The following is a 19,406-nucleotide window of genomic DNA, read 5'->3' as shown; positions in this document are numbered from 1 at the left end:
GCTAGGGTCTGGAAACAACTTCCAAGAGAAGTGGTGCAGGCTCCTACCCTGGGGGTGTTTAAGAGGAGGTTAGATGAACATCTTGCTGGGGTCGTTTGACCCTAGTATTCTTTCCTGCCATGGCAGGGGGTCAGACTAGATGATCTGCTCAGGTCCCTTCCAACCCTAGAAACTATGAAACTATGAAACCCCTGTGGCTTGTCTTTCAGCTGAATAAAGCCGCGTCTTTATTCAGCTGAAGCCGGCCAGTGAGGTCACTAGCAATTACCGGCTGGCTGGAATAAAACCAGCTGCCAGTGGAGACAGGAAGAGAGGGAGCAGACCCGAGGAGGATACGGGCATAGGGTGCATCTCGGGAGTCCCTCAGGGAGGAAGGAACATAGCCCGAAGAGACAGAGGAGGCTCCAGACGCTGACCCTGACAGCGATGGTGAAGAACAGCTCAGCAGAGTGAGGGACGAGCCGGAAACAGCCTCTGCGACCAGCAAAAGCAGTAACAATAGAGGGAGCAGAGGGGTGGATGTGATGACCCACACTGCAACAGTTGGGAGCATCGGGGCCATTTGGGAGGCGAAGAAATCTCCCCCTTTGGGAGAGTCTCGGCGGGAGCAGTGCAAAGGGCCACGAAGAGGCAGGGTGCCTACCCTGGTTACATGGAGCAACCAGGTGGACAGAAAGGAGCTACAAGGTACCTGAATAACGATGCCACAGAAGGGAGGAAAGTGGGGCAGGACCGTACCCCAGGAAGAGCCGGATAAAGTGGGAAAGATGACCTGAGCAGGAGGCTACGGGTACCCGGCCCCATGTAGGGGTCATCCCATGGGGAGGGCTTAGGGAATGAGGCACCCAGTACCCTGACGTAAGGGATCAGGAAAGGGGCTACTCAGATTCCCCACAATATAGTGGAGGGTTATTTTGTGTTTTCTTTTGTGTTTCGCTGTTTGGAGAAGTTGAGGGACAGGAGTGGATGATACAGCTGAGGTAACCGGTACAGGGCTCATAGGGGCGTCACCTTTGGTTTAAGTCACTAGTGAGGTATCTTACTCTGGAGGGAACAGGTTTCATGCCTGGGTTTCTGACTGCAAACAACCTGAGGCGGGTTGAGTAAATCAACCCTCAAGAGCCAGTACCCAGGACGGGAGAGGACTTGCAACTGGACAAGAGCGGGAGTGTGGCCAGGAAGACCTGGTGACGATCAGGGTAGCGTAAGGTCAGGGTGTAGGGGTGGCGGAACCCCGCAGGTGACTGCTGGACAGATCTCACGTTGCAGAGGGACCCCGAGTAGCCACCCCACCACTGGGAAACATTCAAAGTTGTGGCAGGAGAGATTGAGGAAGGCCACTCGAAGAGTAAATACCTACTTGATGGCTTACTGGAATCTGTGAGGTGTACACCACTCGAACCATGACCGGATGTTCGATGCCCAGTGGTCACATACATCTGATATAGGAAAGAAGAATAGCCTCAAGAATATTAGTAATATTAGGAACATTTTCATTTTTTTTTATCTGATTTTATGGGCTTTTTTGATATTTTAGCCAAGCCAAAAATATAAAAATCTGGTTTAATCTCTCAATCTTTGGTTTTCAGCCTTGAACTACTGTTCTGGATGAATACCTATCATGGAGATGAACTAAAATAAGAGCTGTTATAAAATTTAATTTGAAACCTAGATAGAAAGATCCTTTTCCTAATGGTTTGGCTACCTGTTAGAAGCTTTTTAAGACTTTAAGGCTTAGAAATTTGAAAATTAAATTGCTTTCAAATATTGATAAAATTGTTAGGCCTTGAGATAAATGTGCATTTTATATGTTTTATAAGTTTTAATCATTTACTTGATATGCCTTATCTGCACTATTAAGTCATTTATATCTTTTCCATATTTTGTTATTGAATTTACTATTAAAAATCTAGATAATCTTCTGTTGTGAGTATTTAAATTTGGTGGTACTGGTTCTTCAAACCTTCCTTGGTTTTTAGAATCCATCTGAGGGCCAACAAATATCAAAGGTAAATGAAAGCAAATAGGACTATGTTGTCCAAATACTAGTTTTATTTATTACCAACTTGACTAACAGTTTTGCAAGAACCTCCTAATCCCTAAAGAAGAAAAGGATAATCTGTCTTTTACTACAACTTTTTAGAAGCAGAACAATGAAGTAGCAGGTGTTTTTAGACTTTGTTTTTCACAAAGTAGGTTAATAATTGTTGGTTAATACATAGACACAGATTTCATGGTCCTGATTCTCCATTGCTTTGCACACAGAGAAAGTCTCTGAAAAAAACAAAAGTAAAACTTCCAAGTAAGTTTTTACACCTAAATTGTAGAGGTGGCAGTAGTTGATTGCTTTTCCACCTGAGACAACTTTCAGGCCCCGCATTATTAGCACTGCTAGATACCTTAATCAATCATTTATCATGGGAATGCAAATAGACCTCAATTTAGGTCCTGTGAAAAAAATTAACATACTAGGGAATTAATATTTTGGTACCCAGTGCTTTTACAGAAAAGTGTTTAATAAACTCGAATTTCAAGATTTAATTCTGTCTCTCTCATTTGGGCAGGACGGTAAAATATTTTTAGTAAACTTTAATAATTTGAAAGGTTGGCAGTGGAGCTGTCTGACAAAGAAAAAATGTTTCTCATTTCATCCTTAAGCCTTTAAATCTCCAACACAAAGCAGGAAACAAGAAGACAAGTACAAAAAGAAAATCCCCATGAATTGCACACCATTAGTTATGACATACCCCACTTCCCTGGGACCTATACAGAAAATCCTCAAACAATTGCAACCCATACTAGAAGAAGACCCAATTCTTAAGGAACTCTTTCCAGAACCACCCAGCCTAGCTTTTAAGCAGGCACTGAACCTCACCAACCTCATCAGCAGAAACAAACTTCCTATAGCCTAAAGCACACTGAACAGATCTAGTCCAGGGGTAGGCAAAATATGGCCTATAGGCTGGATTTGGCCAGCCAAGCAATTCCATCTGGCCTGCAGGACCCATCTGTAAACTGAAAAAATTATCACGGGTCCTAGTGGTCAGCCACCCCTCTGAAAGCCAGTGCGTCCATGCAGGAGATGTGGCTCTGGTTGTTAAACAACCAACCCCCACCCCTGCCTGGCAGAAATTTTTGCCTAGAGACCCTGTAGTTGTTTCCCAGCCTCCCTCCATGCTTCACAGCCTTCCCTGTGAGTGTGAAAATTCAGGTGGGGGCCCTCCTGGGTTGGGGGCCAGAGAGTCCCATTGCAGGAAAGGGAGTCCAGAGTGCAGGGACCTGCATGCTATAGGACTGGGTCAGGCGGGCCCTGCATGCTGCCACTGCGTACAGCTGGGGACTCAGGCGGGAGTGTGGGAGCTGCACCCTATGGGGCCAGGTGGGGGTTACCCCACATGCTGCTTCCATGTGTGGCTGGGGACTTAGGTCAGAGTGCTATGGGGTTGGGTTGGTCTGGGCCCACATGCTGCTGCCATGTGTGACCAGGGATTTGGGCACACACATGGAAATGCATGCTATGGGGCTGGGTTGGACTCATCTTGCTTGCTGCCACCACATGCAGCCAGGGACTTGGGCAGGAGTGCTATAAGGCCAGTCTGGGCTGGTTCTGCTCATTGCTGCTGCAGGTAGCTGGGGACTCAGGCAAGAACATGGGAGCTGTGCACTATGGGGTGGGTCAGTTAGTCTCACTCACTGCCACCACATGCAGCTCTGGGGACTTGCACACTCCAGGGACTCCATCGGCTCACCTCCTGACACACATCTATACCCTCCCACACACCCCACCATACCCCCTCTACACATACTCCTACCCCCCACTATACCCATGCACACATCTCCCACTCTAGCCACATGTCCTAGACCCACACCCCCCACACTGACATTAACACCCTCGCCCCCCCACACACCACACCTCTATCCTTCCCCAACACATTCATGCACACACCGCACACACCATACCTACACCCCACCCACACACACACCCCTACCATACCCCCACATCCCCTCACATACACCCCTTTATTCTTCCCTGTCCCCCTACACAATATACAAGAGTAAGACTGTATTTTGAGCTACTATGCAATGGCCTCTATATACACTATGGAAATAACACATAAATCAGGACAAACATATTTTTTTAAATAAAATGAAAGTAAGTTGTAGTAGATGTTTGATTTTTCTAGTATATGATTTAGTTTTCTTTTCTGGTTCCAAGATGGTAACCTTCTCCCACAAAGGAGCACTTCTGGGGTAAGGGGTAGGACTTCAGGTGGCAAAGGTCAGGGGTTAGGAGCAGGACTTCTGTCCCAAGATGGCAACGAGGGGGTGGGGCACCTGTCAAGTGGTGGGGCTATCCTTGTAGCCCTCAGCAGTTCAGCAAAACTCATTAAGCAGCCCTCCAGCCAAAATAATTGCCCACCCCTGATCTAGACCATGCCAAGACAAGAAATGTAAAACCTACCGGCACATCTCCACCACCCCAACAATAACTATGCTCCGCAACAGAACCATCATCCTGAATCTTACACCTGCACCTCCAGAAATGCTATATATCTCATTCATTGCACTAATGGATGGAAACTATGCTGGAGAAAACAAGCAACTGTGTACAAGAATGAACGCACATCAGAAATCTATAAAAGATAGAAATACCCAATTACCTCTGGGTACACATTTCTCACAAGATAACCACTCTCTCCAGTCTCTCAGTTCTAATCCTCAAAAGGAATTTACAAAGCACCTTTTGTAGATAAGCCTATGAATTTCACTCATAAAACCACTAAATAAAAGAAATCATGGACTAAATATAGATATTTGATTTATGGCACATTATAACCTGTTGGCCATCCGATAACCCCAGGCAACCTCTATATTTCCCAGCTGCGTTTTAGTACCTGTCAACATTTCCCTCTTTTGTTTCCACACCCCACCAAGCTGGCTGTCTCACACCTATTAACTCCTATTCCCTCAGATCTTCCTAAGCATGTATTTGCATTTTCACAATATGCATTTTGCATTTTGGCTTAAGCTTCTATTCAGACCCTAGAGAGAAGACAAAGAACAGCAGACTACCTTTGCCTGAAGAAGGATGTCTGTGCCCAAATGTTTGCAAAGAACACTTTTTCCAATTATTCAGGTGGTCTAATAAAAAATATCACATTTATCCAAAAAAACTTGTCTGCCTATATCTTTAGACCAACCAATACCCTCCTCCCTTTGAGTTTTTGCTTTGGTAGACAACCAATACCTCCCCCCACTTTCCCTGAGACAAAAAGTTAGCACTTCCAAAGGGAAGTGACAAGCCTATCTCTCCATTAGCCATGTGTAAGCCTAAACTTTAAAAGATATAGCTTGTAGCTAAGTTAGTCTAAAAAGCAGAGGCAGACAAAACTAGAGGCTATACTTTTTATTAGACCCTATAATAACAGAAGTACGGAGCTCTCCTGTGTGGGCAGCTTGACTCACCCTTTCCTGCAAGACCTTGATGTATTAATTGTTGGAAAAATATAGATGGAAAGCTATGTTAGGTCTGAGACCGTGATGTTGGATAGGGTCTAAGTACACGGCTCCACCATCCCTACACTGTGTCCGTCTCCACCCTCTGATCTTAACAGCACTGGTTGGTCAACAAATCTTTTAGTAAGGGCTTGTGAGGATCTTGTTTGCCATCTAGACCTAGATGTTCAGTTAAGGACAATTAACAGTCTCCACATCTTGTTCCCCGCATTTATTAAGCTGCCAGTGAAGGTAGTAACTTAGAGAGTTGTCATCACTCCTTATAAGAGCAAACCAAATCAGCAACACACAATGAGGATTTGGCAAACTTTCATCAATCTTCCTCTTTCTGGGGGTCCCCTTTGCCTCTTGGGCCCTGCCTGCAATGTCCTGGAGTCCCTTTGCTACAATCAAGGCTGTTTTAAGCCAAAAAAACCACTGGTCACACTCAACCTGCCTTCTTAGGGTCGCTGTCTCTTCAGGGGTGGCTTCTCATGCTGTTATTGTTCACAACATGGGTACAACCCTGTCTCTGACAGCAATTGAATTATCTCTTTACCCAAGGGCTACTGCCACTCACCAGTTATAGTCCTCTCTAACCAGGGTTCTCAACACCTGGGTCACATCTCGCCATGTGCCCAGTAGCTTCTTACTTCCGTTTTATGCATGAAACCACCATGTCGCCGGTCAGAGTGATTAGCTGGCCATTCACCTAGGGAGAGGGGTGGTTTCAGCCCAAAATGGCCCCATCCCATGAGGAACAGTAGCCTGGGAAGGCTGGTGACAAGCTAAACTTACCTGCAGGTACTGGAGCGGAGGAGCAAGAGTAGCACACACTGCCATCATGCCATTTTAAGAGCATGTACTCCCTGCACATTGGAGGAAATGCAGGGAATGACGTAGAAAAGAAGTGCCCAGAGGCACAGGCAAGTGGAATGCTGGAGGTGGCAAAAGACCACCGGGAGCCAAAGCAGGAGGGATGCAGCTGCAAGAGCCCCTGTGCTTTGACTCGGACCCAAGTCTGTGCTGCTGAGCTGAGTGAAGACCATAGGAACAGCTCCAGGCTCCAGTAATCCTAGAAGCAAGAAGCTTTGGAGTTCTACTGGGGAGCTTGTCAAGAGAGGACTCGGAGGAGTTCTCATTCACAGGGCAGATAAGCCTGAAGAGTTAAGATGACTGCAGGATTGCAGACCTGTAAGGAGCAGTCTGGATTGGTCACCTGAGTCTGAACCTTGCATAGTGCCAGACATAGGGTGCTGCAGGATGATGTTTACTTTTTCGGTTCGTGTGTTCTTTTTTTTTAATATTTAAAGAGCAGATATGCTGAAAGTGTATTATTATACATCAATCATTAGTTAAAATTAATCCAAGTTGAGAGTGGCAAGGGACTATTGGACTTTGCCAATAACGTTATCACTCTAAGCTTGACAATGTTAATGTGACTTTAAAGAGGAATAGCCAAGTTCTTGATACTTCCAGTTTAGCTTTACAGTCCTGCATATGGCCTAATAATGATGGCCACAGGCTATGTCATTGATTTGGCAGCAGGAAACACCACCTGTTTAACATCTCAGTTGGCATATGGAAGGAATGTAGGGGAGGTGGGGCCCCAAGAAATATGCCAGAAGGAGAAATCCCTCCATCAAAGGGAACAAAGCCATCCATTATTGGAGCCTCCCTTTTCATATATTTATTTTCTTGATCAAGTTGTGGTGGGTGAATGGAGAGGGACTTTGTTTCCTCCCTTCTGATAAAAACCAGAAGGGTCACACACCACTTTTGGTTCTTGCAGATCCAGAGAGTCTTGTGCTGTCAGTGCTCTGGGAAGCTCCCATGAGTCGTCTTTGTCTGGTGTTGCCTGCTGAGCCTGCAGCTCCAGAGTTTGCCCACCAACATTTCCACACTGGCACCAGTAAGTATTGTCCCCCATCCTGACCCCTGTCCTGGGGTTTATCCTCTATTCCCTGTGACTGGGAGTCTTCCCCACTTCCCTGGAGTCCCAGTGTCCCTTTTAAATTTTGCAAGCCCCTGATGTCACTCTCCTGCGTCCAGTTAAAAAGGGCCGCACTTGTGTTTATTTTAGCCTCTCCACTTATTTTCTGGCATCAGCTCATCTGCCAGGTAAGTGTAGCAGGGGTGGATTCCACCTCCCTGCTACAGACCAACTAAATAGTAGCAAAAAAATGTGTTTCTTTGCAAGCTTTTGGGTCCAAATGCCCTTCATCAGGCAGAGGAGAATTCAAAGATTGTAAAAGTTCTCCCAGGTAGAAAAGAAACTTCATCTTGCACAGGGGGGGTAAAGGATGGTGTGGTTTCCCTGGATTTCAAAGTCCATTTGTGAAACGTTGCCTCTAGCCCAAGAATTTTGTCTGCCTCTGCTTTCTAGACCAACATGGCTACAAGCTATATCCCTGAACAGAGAAGGCATTGTAATTAGCTATTTGCAAAACTAAATTTCATTGCTAACAGGAAATAAGCAAAATCCAACTCCCAGTCTGACATCAGATACCTTCAGTAAGGAACCTGCTGGAGCTTTGTCTCTGCCTAATCTGCATATTTACAGAGCAACGGCTCCGTGCACTGTGTCCCAGGCTGCAAGCCAATCACAGTGAGGGTTCTCTGAGCCTGGACATGCTCAGCTGCTATCAGTAAGCCTGCCACAATTGTGTTACTCTTTTAACGTCCCTCCTTCATAGACAGTAAAGTTTGCAGATGTTGGATGACCCTCCCAGGAGTATTCCAAAGGGGAATATAACTATTGGGTAGGGGAAATTCTATTACAGCCATAGTATCTTTTATTAAAATGGCATTTCCTGTTCCACTTTGATAAATGGGGGTAGTCTGATTGGTATTTTTTGAGAGATCCGTATTCCCCGCAACCTCTGGCTGGTCTGGGTTTCTATTATCCCTGTCATTCTTTTGCCCTCTAATAAAATTTCTTTTCTAAACAAAGTGCTGTTGCTCACTCAGGTTGTCCTTAGCCCCTCTTAACATTACTTCTAGATCTCCTATTTTGCAATATAACAATTCCATGCAAGAGAAGATCTGTTGAATAGCTTTAGCTGTCAAGGGGGCATGGTCTGCAAGTATAGAAAGAAAGACTCTGATCTTTTCAGTTGTATGTGAGTTAGAGTTGTCTTCTAGTCCAGATATGCCTTCCTGTAAAGGTTTATCCTTATGTAATAAGGAATCAAAATCAAGGACAATCTTGGCACCCAAATCTGAATGAGCAACAGAGTTTGATGTTGATATATATGCTTGTGGGCTATTCATATCTAAAGTTTGATTTTTTTATCAAATAAGGGTCAAGTTTACTTTGTTTTATAGGGGGCGTTGCATTAACTGGAGATGTGCAGGGTCTTTTTGTTCTAGGAACCATTAAAAAAAAACAACAAAAAACTATCCAAGTAATAACACTAGAATCCAATTAATAATAACAGTAAAATGTTTCAACTGACAATAATAAAATAATAAAAATAAGTAATAATAATATTAATATTAGTAATAAATAATAACTATTAAAATAGTTATTTTATTATATAAAATAATATAATTATTTATATTACCTTATATTACCGGGGGCTGGACTCGATGATCTTCCAAGGTCCCTTCCAGCCCTAATGTCTATGAAATCTATGAAAATTTCATAAAAAACAAAAAGAAAGAAAAAAAGGTAAACAATACACGTCACAACTGCTTCAGTTCTCTGATAGCCACATATGTCACGAATGTTAGTTCTGTCCCAACACTCCCATTAAAACAGTTACCTCAAAGACATGGCGGGCAAGTAAGAAGGGGAGGACACCCTGGAGTTGGACCCAGGCAGGGATTCCACCTGGAACATGAACCTACTACACATCCATTTACACAAAGGTTCAAGGGTATTTCGATGACAGCAATGCTGAGATCCAAGCTTCTCTGAACTGGAGGAGAAGGGCTCATTCTGTTTCGCAAAATAACACCTTATCTAAGCAGAAGACAGAGCTCAAAGGAAGATCTGGGAAATCAAAAATCAGTGGTGGCAAGATAAAATCAAAGAAAACCAGCTCTATGTTGGCAAATATGACATGTATAGTTTTTTTCTGGGCCACAAAGGTCATCTACAGCCCAGTTTCCCATGGTGCTTCTTTCCTGCGATTGCAGGTTGGCTTCACCCTCCTCAAAGACAATGAATCTATCCAGGCTGGATGGAAAGAGCATTTTGAGGCATTCCTGAACTGTGAGTCCACCACCACTGAACCCACCCCACAACACCCTGAAAAGGGATCCCTTGCCAACCCTCCCATCCTAGAAAAAATGTGGCATGCCATCAAGGAAATGAAGAACAACAAGGCTACTGGCCCAGATGGTATATCTGCTGAAATCTACAAGGCTGCAATCTACTGAGACTCCACTATTTATTTTTACACATTTGGAACAATGAAGCCCTGGGGAACTGAGCAATGCTAACTTTGTGACTATCTTCAGGAGAGGAGATAAGTCTGTGTGTGGGAACTATTGAGGTATCATTCTGCTTTTGCAGCAGGGAAAAATCCTTGCCCTGAACCATCTTCTACCTCTTGCTGAGGAAGTCCTGCTGAAATCTCAATGTGCTTTCAGACTATCCAGTGGAGCAATTGACATGATCTTTGTTGCCAGGTCCAACAAAAGTGTTGGGAACAACACCAGGACCTGTATATGATCTTTATTCACCTCACTAAGGCCTTTGTTTCCATCAGTCACAAAACCTTGTGGCTAGATTTAGATGTCCAGAAAAGTACATTAAGGTCCTGAGGCTTTTCCATAACCAGATGACAGTTTCTGATTATCTCCAGATGATTGGAGACAGATTTGTTTATCATCTGAACTGGGGTAAAGCAAGGATGTATCATCACTCCAATTCTGTTCTCCATTTTTCTAATGGTCATCTTGGTTCTCACTGAAGACCACCTTCTTTCTGGAACTGGCATTTGAATACTGAATGGATGGAGGGCTCTTCAATCTGGGGTGTTTTTGGTCAAAGTAGTCAAAACAACTGTCCTTGTGCTTCAATATGCCAACAACTGCACCATACTTGAGCACACTGAGGAAAACCTCCAGACCATGCTGGATCTTTTCAGATAAGCCTTTTGAACTCTGGGCCTCTCTCTCAACATCAAGAAGACTAAAGTTTTAATCAGCCTGATCTGGGCCACCAATGTGAACCCCCTCCCCAAATTACCATTGAGGGAAAGTTCCTGGAGGTGGTCAAGCACTTCCCCTACCTTGGTAGCCTCCTCTCTCAGAGAGGGAATGTTGATGAGGAGATCCAGGTCAGGATCCAGTGCACAAGTGACTCCTTTAGTAAACTGCTTCAGCATGTCTTTAGTCATCACGGTCTCGAGAAAGATACCAAGATCCAGGTCTAAAATGCAGTCATTACCTCACTCTCCTCTATGGATGTGGAATGTGGGTGACCCACCATGGTCATCTCAAAAGCCTGAAGAAGTACCACCAACAATGCCTCTGGAAAATCTTTCACATCAGATGGGAAGATCACCATACAAATGCCAGCATCCTTTCTGAAGCCAGTGTTACCAGCATCGAATCAGTGATTCTCAAGCACCAACTTCCCTGGACCAGACATTGTGTGTGGATGCCTGACTGTCAACCCTCAAAACAAGTGCTCAACTCCCAGCTTAGTAATGGCCTGAGACCTTACCGTGGCCAGAGGAAATGCTGATGGCATACCTCAAGAAACCAGATGCCAACATCAAGACTTGAAAGGAGCTGGCTGCTGACTGACTCCAATAGCGCTGCAACTTCAACCAGGTGGCTGCCCATTTCCAGGTAAAGCATCCTGTCATTCAAGAAGGAAGGAGAGAGAGAGCGGAAGAAGGAAAAGGAGGAAAATCCTGGCCTATGGCCTACTTTCACCTGTGGAAAAACCTATGTATAGGTTGTGGTTCAAGGACTGGATTCTTAAGGGACTCTTAAGTCACCTCAAGACCTATCAATGAGCCATGGAGAGCATCGTCAAATCGAGGGATTGCTAACAATGACATTCTTTTGTTGAATGTTGTCCTCAAGTAACTTTGCTTTAAATGGGTACCTATTGCATAACAGAGTTACAGGTCGCTGGATGCGATGCTGCTCACATTGCTTCCCAGTGCAACAGTATTGGTTGTGTAAGCTGGTATGCTTTGACCATGCCTTCTTGATATACTTTTTATACTCAAATGGATTGTGCCTCTATGATTGATGTTCTAGCTTCCCATCAAACTCCTTAATTATATGCAGATATGTATATCATCATCTAGATGATTTTCAGAAAAAATTCAGAAAATTAAATACAATGTAAGTAATAGCCTTTACCATTGCTTTACATATAACTTAATGCCTAAAATTGGTGGCATGGCCACATTCCCTAATAAATGATTAATAAACTTCTGATGCAGGAATTGTGATCTATTAGTTAGAGCAGGCATTGTATATACTTGCCCCTACTTTATTGAGTGGCCTAAGGGAAATACATTTTTACCTCTTGATTCACTTAAGTAATGACTTACATTTTTCATCTTACAGAGGTAGTATGAAGCTGACTTAATGTTTGTGATGTACTTGTATGAATATATGGAAAAGGCCTACAGGAGTTTATAATAAACAAACACTCGTGCTAAATTCGGCAAACTCTGGGACTTTGGCCGAGTCACTTAGTCTCTCTAGGCCAGATTTTTAATGATAATTAGGTACATGAAAGTACCATGCTATACTTTGTAACAAACACAGGTGCCTAATCCTATGTCCATAATTGCAGACACCTAACCCTGGAAGTGCCTAAATTTCCTAGGTGACTTCCTGTTTCATTTGAGATTTCCCTACATGCCTGTGGTGATGCCCGTCTCTTGCTTTAGCGCAGTAAGCCACAGTATGCAAGAGGAAGTAGTGCAGGGGCACCCCCAGGGCATCTTCACTGCCTCATTTCTAGGTTTGGTGCATGTGAGCAGGAGTAGGTTGGGCAGGGTGTGCTCAGAGCATTCCTTCCCAAAGGTTCTGGGGACATAGGGTAGACATACTCTAAGAGTCCCAATCTGGTAGGCATGCCCTGAGTGCACACACACACTGGTGAGACTGGAAACTTCACCAAATGCCATTGCCACTTTCTTTTCAAAACACAGTTGGAGAAGGAGGGGATGGTGTCCAGCTTTTATGCATTATCTTAGTGGTTAGAGCACTCATCCAGGAAGAGGGAGGCCTGAGTTCAAGTCCCTGTATAGCTTGAGTGTGTTTTTACCCTGTTCCTGCCTCCTGGAAAAGGGCCCTAAGTATCAGGCTAGAGGCTAGGATTGGTGTGGTCCCCTCCATCTCTCTTGTTGAAGCTGAGCTACTCTGCAAAAATGAATGCAGGAATGGAGGAGGCCAGAGATAGAAAGCACAAGAGAGTGTATGCTTAAGATACAAGACAATATGGGCCCCAAAAGAAATTAATATAAACTGGCTACAAATAAAGTCAGGATAGAAATGAAGGCAGCAAGGCCATGGAACTGTATTCCAGTCAGAACCATGGGGGCAGACAGCCTAAAAACTTCTAAGATAAAGAGTTCAGATTATTTATGAGAGACATTATATGAGATTATATGATTCAATGCCTGGAGCAGCAGGTCACTTGGCTTCATGACTGAGGAGGTCACTTTCAGCCCTGTCACCCTCTACGACCTACTGATTAAGGCTGAGCAAGGCACTTAGCTAAGGAGATGAGCTTTCTGGGTTCTGTCCCCAGGTGTAATAGGGAGTGTAGGACTCTTTTACTTTCAGGAAGAAACAGCCCAGGGGATTCCCCAGGTACAGGGGAACGTTGCACCTAGTGAGCTGGCTGCAAGGAAATAGGCAGTCAGGGGCCAGATACTATGAGGGAGGGTCTGTGGCGCTGCACAATGCACACACTGTACATGCAGGTGTTCTCCGCACAGGTAATTTGCAGCATAGGTGGGGAAGGGAGTTGACACCAGGAGATTCTGGTGTCAACAACACCCATGCTAGAAAAAATCAGGGTAGTGCACATGGTAGTAGTGTGCAGTGCCCAAAACTGGAGCCTGGCTGGCCAGAGCCAAACTTCAGCTGCTGGCCAGGGTCCCTGCTGCTGGGTTGGCACCACTGGGACCCCAGGAGGCCCCTAGGAACCCAGGTAAGGCAGCTGGGGCCAGCCTAGTTGCTGGCCCCAGCCTCCCCTATCCCACCTAAGGCAACTTGCTGCACACCAGAGTGCACATGTAGGGGTGTTCCCTGGGGCTAAGTAGCAGTGGCACATATTTGTCCCTGGAGAAATGCACATGCTTGCTCATCTGGATGAGTTCTGAGTGCCTATTGTGGAGCCAGCTGCTCTGCAGTAGGACAATAGGACAGAGCTAGCCTGAGCACCAGAGTGCTTATTGCAGAGCAAGGGAGGGAGCAAGGAAGGGGCATATTTATTAAGCATAGACACTTAATGGGGCAAGGGAGGCACTGCTACAGACACTCTAGCACAATGGTGACAAATAGGGGGTGCATGTGCACTCGCTGAGAGCGGCAGTACATCCCCTGTTGGGCCATGCTCACCACTCAGGTAATGGACAGAGGGGGCAGGCAGGAGTGCTGGTGCCCACCCTGCAAACACTGACTAATCACTGCAGCAGGTCCCAGCCACTCCCGGAAGTGCCTGCAGCAATTGACCATTGTGTGATCAGGCGTGGGGGATTTCCCCCCCCCCCAAGTTGGTGGAATTGGCTATAGAGGACACCCATCAGTCAGTAGGACTGGCCACATGGGGGGGAATGTGCCCCCCTCCCCTGACTAAGGCAGCACCAATTCAGCAGCTGTAGGTTGCCTTGGGGACTAACCAGCAAACCTAAGCAGAACCAGCTGTGAAAGCTATGGGGAGGGGGGAAGTCACATGATCCAGATGGGCTGGGTTTAAGCATCAGATAACCTCAGGGTTTGAGGCTAGGAGGCAGTTAGACTTTGTAGGTTGCTAGGGAAGGAATTACTCTGTGGTGATTGTGGCTGAGACCTGGGGACCTGACTGCTTTGCAAATGAAAAGTAGGGAATTGAGAGATTGTAGAATTGCTAAAGGTTGGTGTGGAGCCAGAGTGTCTCTAGTTTTAGTTACAGCCAAATGGTTTACCCTTTTAGTATAATTTAATCTGATGGACTGGATTAAATTATACTAAGGGTTTTCATAAGTGGAGATGGAGGTCCCAGTAGTGCTAGGAAGGCACAAGGAAGCTTGAACCTGCTGGGGCAGGGTACAAGCTATGGTACAGCCCTAGAGGGAGCCCACAGCCCAAAAGGGGCAGAGATTTTAGAGGGTTAGCCCACGGAGAGTAGAGAGAGGGCCAGAGGTCCACAGTCCTAGAGGGGTGGGACTGGAGCCCTAGAGCCACAATGGCATGATGGCACAAAAGAAAAGCTACACTGGCTTGTAGGGTAAGGAAGCTGCTGGATTTATTTTCACCTGTTCCATGTATTGAACACCTCAAGAGCCCTGAATCAGTTCTTTTTTTTTTATGTACTGCATGTGTTTGAAACAAATAAGATTACATAATGAATGTGTTGTATGAGAAACCCGCTAGTCCTTCCTCAGGCAAAATTCCTATTAGACCCAAGAAGGTGTTACAGGAGTTGGTTTTTCAAGGGAATGTAGCAGTGCGTGGAGGCAGGCAGAATGGCCCCAGGAAGTCCAGGTGAGCAGATGCAGTGGGTGTTGCCGTACCTTTTACAAGAGCTTTAGCCTTATGGAAGATGATGGCTACCCTTGCACATGCTCCCTCCTCTGCCTTGTAAACTCAGGGAGAGCTGGAGTATATATTGTTGAATTTACCCATGATGCGTGCAGCCTCTGATGGAAGCTTCCCCCATTTCCCTCACTCCTGTATTGAGACACTGAACCCAATGCTTGTCTAAGCAAAACCACGATAACATGGGAGAAAAGCTTACTAAACATCTCCCTGGGATGATAGGAAACACCGAGTCAGCAGATCCAGCAAGGCTCAGGGTCTGAGGTCCCAGTTCTGTAAACTGCTGGAATATTGAATTTTAATCAGACTTGAGAATAAAGTACAGATTCATTTTTTTGTGGGAAGTTTGCTTATCTGAAGTTTGTCCCCAATTCCACTTGAAGCATAAAATGCACTGCTGTTAGGTAATCTGGCGCACAATCCTGCAAAGTGCTTAGTGTCTCCTGTAAGAGGTAAAGTGCTACCAATACCTCTTATTTGTAATGGGAGTAGAAGGTGATCAGCACCTGGCTGGATCTAAGCCCTGATGAAACAGGCCAACCCAATTTTCTGCTTTAATATGATAAGCTAGTAATAAAAAAATAAAGACCGGAACAAAAAAAAGATAGTATCTTCCAATCTATAAGCTAGTGAACAATGTCACCTCAAGTGACTTATGATTATAAGTTAATTACAATCATATAATATATAATTATTAACTTAATAAAAGAAGCCAGAGCCTCACAGTCTCTTTCTCTGCAAACACTTCCACTACCAGCACCAGCATGACTGAAAGGAGGACAGCTGGCTCATCTGGTTCGCCCGCAGATCGAAACAAAGGGATGGAGACTTTAAGGTTGAAGCGTGAGGTCGGACTGATTAGTGCAGTGTCATTGATTGCAGGCACCATGATTGGCTCTGGGATCTTTATGTCTCCAGAGTGGGTGCTGTACTATATGGGTAGCCCTGCTGGCAGTCTCATCATCTGGGCTGCTTGTGGTCTGCTGGTGATGTTTGCAGCCCTGTCTTATGCTGAGCTTGGGACCATAATTAAAGAGTCCGGAGGAGAATACATTTACCTTTTGAGGAATTTTGGTTCTTTTCCTGCTTTCCTTTGTGCATACACCTCCGTCATTATGGTGAGGCCTGCCAGTGTGGCAGGTGTCTCTCTAAGCTTTGCTGAATATGCTGTTGCTCCATTTTATCCAGGATGCTCCCCACCTCAGGTACTGGTCAAATGTACTGCAGCTACCTGTATCCTGCTGTTGACCATTATCAACTGTCTCAATGTGAAGTTGGCTACCTCTGTTATGAATGTGTTTACAGCTGCCAAACTCCTGGTTTTACTGGTCATTGCAACGGGTGGAATAGTGTTGCTCATCAATGGACAAACTCAAAGTTTCCAGAATGCCTTTCAAAACACAACAGCAGGTATTGGGCCGGTTGGAGTGGCATTTTATCAGGGACTCTGGTCTTATGATGGATGGAACAACCTGAATTATGTGACTGAGGAGCTTAAGAAGCCTGAAGTAAGTGAACAATGCTGGTTTTCAACGCGACTTCTTTATTTAACTTTTCAAATAATTCACATAAATTTTATATACAATATGTCATGAGAGGGGCAGTAATTCTAGTGGCTGGAGTAAGAGGTCTAGTCTTAGTTTGCTTTGTGATCTGGGGTAAGTTATCGAACCTCTCTGTGCCTCATGCTTGCCCTTCCAACTTAGGATGATAATACTGACCAAACCTCAGAGGCCCAGAGCTGTGAAAATGCAGCACATGCTTCGTACAAATGTCTAACAGAACATTTGACTGAAATATAGGTATCAGTCACACTGAATAGCAGCCTTTCCCAAATATCATGACTACTCAGCTGCATCAGGCTGTAGGATGGAGGGTGATACTCTTACGGAAATGCAGCACATCATTCAATCAGGAGAAACAAGACCTGAACTGCCACTTTCTTAGGACACATTTTGTATTCCAGCTAAATTGTGATAATCATTTAGTCAATCCTTAACTTTCTTAATCTTTCAGCTCTGAGAAGATAAGGGTTGCTCATAAGCACTCTGAAGATAGCCAAGACGTTAGCAACAGAAAATCCCTCTCTTGAGCAAATCTCCCTCATGCTCTCTAAATATTTACTTGAATGTGATTGAATCTTTTGCCTTGTTGAACATGCTATGCCACAGACTGATATTTCATCAAATTCAGTGGAAAACCCAGGAAGTTCTAGCAATAACAATTAAGAATCGGGCAAGGGGTAATAATAATCCCAGACACTAGAACCTCAAAGTCTTTTGAACACATTTTCTTTTACAAAGCAGGGCCCATTAGTAGAAAAGGGGCTTTTCTGAAACAACCACACCACCAGCTCCAGTGACCAAAGCCCAGCCAGCAGAAGCCCTCTTTGTCTCATAGCTGCTTCCAGAATGGGGCTTTCACCAAATCTGGACTAGAGGTTTTGCTGTTAGCTGAGGGAAATGTCTTTTCCCTGTCAACGAAGCTATGCTGGCAAAGCTTGGAAGTGCCGACAAAACCTCAGCCCTCCCTCTTCGGGCCCTTACCTGATGTGACCTAGCTCCCTGTACTGTGACCTGGCTCCCCAGCAAGGGGATGACTCATAAAATGGGCTCTGTTTCCAGGCTGCAAGTCCCTTTCATACATACTAACATTGTTTAAATAAAAACTCTAAACAATTAAAAACACCTCTAGGACAAAAAAAAAGAGAGAGGCTGCTATTCTTAGATGTATCAGTGCTCAGACAGCCTAGTTCTGAGGCCATAGACAGGTAAGAATGACTATAGCAGTAGAGACATTGTGGGGTAGGTACTAACACAGTGCAAACAGAGCTGCCCCAACCATCACTTCCCTCTGTTCCCTCAACTCCACTGCCGTCTCTTCCTTACCATCTCCTAGCACTCACACCTGAACTGTAAGCACAGGGTTGGGGAAGAAAACGGTTTATTCTTGTAACCTGTACCTGCACACTAGGCTGGGTGATGTGCTGGATTGTGGATCCTCTGGGTGCCAGTAGCCCTGGAAATCCCCCCAGGCAGGTCTGCTGACTGGAGGTGTCCCATTGAAGGGAGTGTGCCTCCCCTTCACCACCCAAGAGTTTACTCCAAACCCAAAAAACACATTGGTTTCTTTATTATGTACAATTATATACAGAAAAAGGAAATGATTAATCAAGAGTGTGTGTATAAACATATCAATAGTTAATAATACAGCCAACAATCTGAGTAATATTTACAGTTGCAACATTAGGTGAAGAGTTCCACTGCACTGGGTGGTCCCACTTGCATCAGACAATCTCAGTGGATTACGTTCATCTATCTGGTTATAACCCTTTAAAACAATTTCCTCCCCGTAACCCAGGTTGATTTCCCTCTGGTCACAATCCCCTTCCCATAATAATAAATGGCAACACAGCATTAATTAGGATTCACCACTAGATGGCAGAGGCTCCTGCTGCTTCAGGGAAGGTGGACTCTTCGCTCTTTCTTGGTAACTCAGCAAAAAAGAGTCTCTGGTCAGACATGGCAGGTACTGGGCTTCTTTTCTTTAGTTTCCTTCTAAAGAAAATATACCTCCTGAAAACATTAGGGGTTAAGTGCCCCCTCACATACCCATGCAGATTTGGGATTCTCACAGCCCACTTCCTCTCTGGGTTCTCTCTCTCCCCCAGCACCCCCACATGCAGGCAGGGAATTCCCTCTGCAGGTCTGTTCCTGCAGTACAAGCCTTTCCAGCTCAGATAGAGGCCTTCTGTCTGTAGGTCCTTGACCAAGCAGCTTCTCCCAGCTCCCAGTTGGTTTGCCAGCCCCTCCCCGCTCTTTCCCTGGCTACCCGTGTCCCTGATTCCACAGCTCTGCCGCAGGTGAGGAATCAGCTTATCCTGGGATGACTCAGGCTCTCCATCCTGATGTCTGCTTCTCAGCAAGCCTCATCTCTGTTTCATAGTTTCATAGTTTCTAGGGTCGGAAGGGACCTGAACAGATCATCTAGTCCAACCCCCTGCCATGGCAGGAAAGAGTACTGGGGTCAAACAACCCCTGCAGGGTGTTCATCTAACCTCCTCTTAAAAACCCCCAGGGTAGGAGCCTGCACCACGTCTCTTGGAAGCTGGTTCCAGACCCTAGCCGCCCTGACCGTGAAGTAGCGCCTCCTGATGTCTAACCTAAACCTACCCTCTG

At 45.2% G+C, this 19,406-nt stretch overlaps 1 protein-coding gene across 1 annotated transcript in view; it reads left to right on the top strand.

Moving 5' to 3' along the window:
• Window positions 1-15,920: 15,920 nt before the first annotated feature.
• Window positions 15,921-19,406, top strand: part of LOC109311612 (b(0,+)-type amino acid transporter 1-like) — a 22,588-nt gene continuing 19,102 nt past the window's right edge. The window contains exon 1 of the mRNA XM_019537349.1: window positions 15,921-16,736. Coding sequence (XP_019392894.1) covers window positions 15,993-16,736 — 744 coding nt within the window. The 5' untranslated portion in view covers window positions 15,921-15,992. The remainder of the gene's footprint in view (window positions 16,737-19,406) is intronic.

This window comes from Crocodylus porosus, unplaced genomic scaffold (assembly GCF_001723895.1).
Source record: "Crocodylus porosus isolate Cpor-Errol unplaced genomic scaffold, CroPor_comp1, whole genome shotgun sequence".
Taxonomy (NCBI): Eukaryota; Metazoa; Chordata; order Crocodylia; family Crocodylidae; genus Crocodylus; species Crocodylus porosus.
Note: the sequence above shows the minus strand (reverse complement) of the source record. Positions and strands in the feature narration are given on the sequence as shown.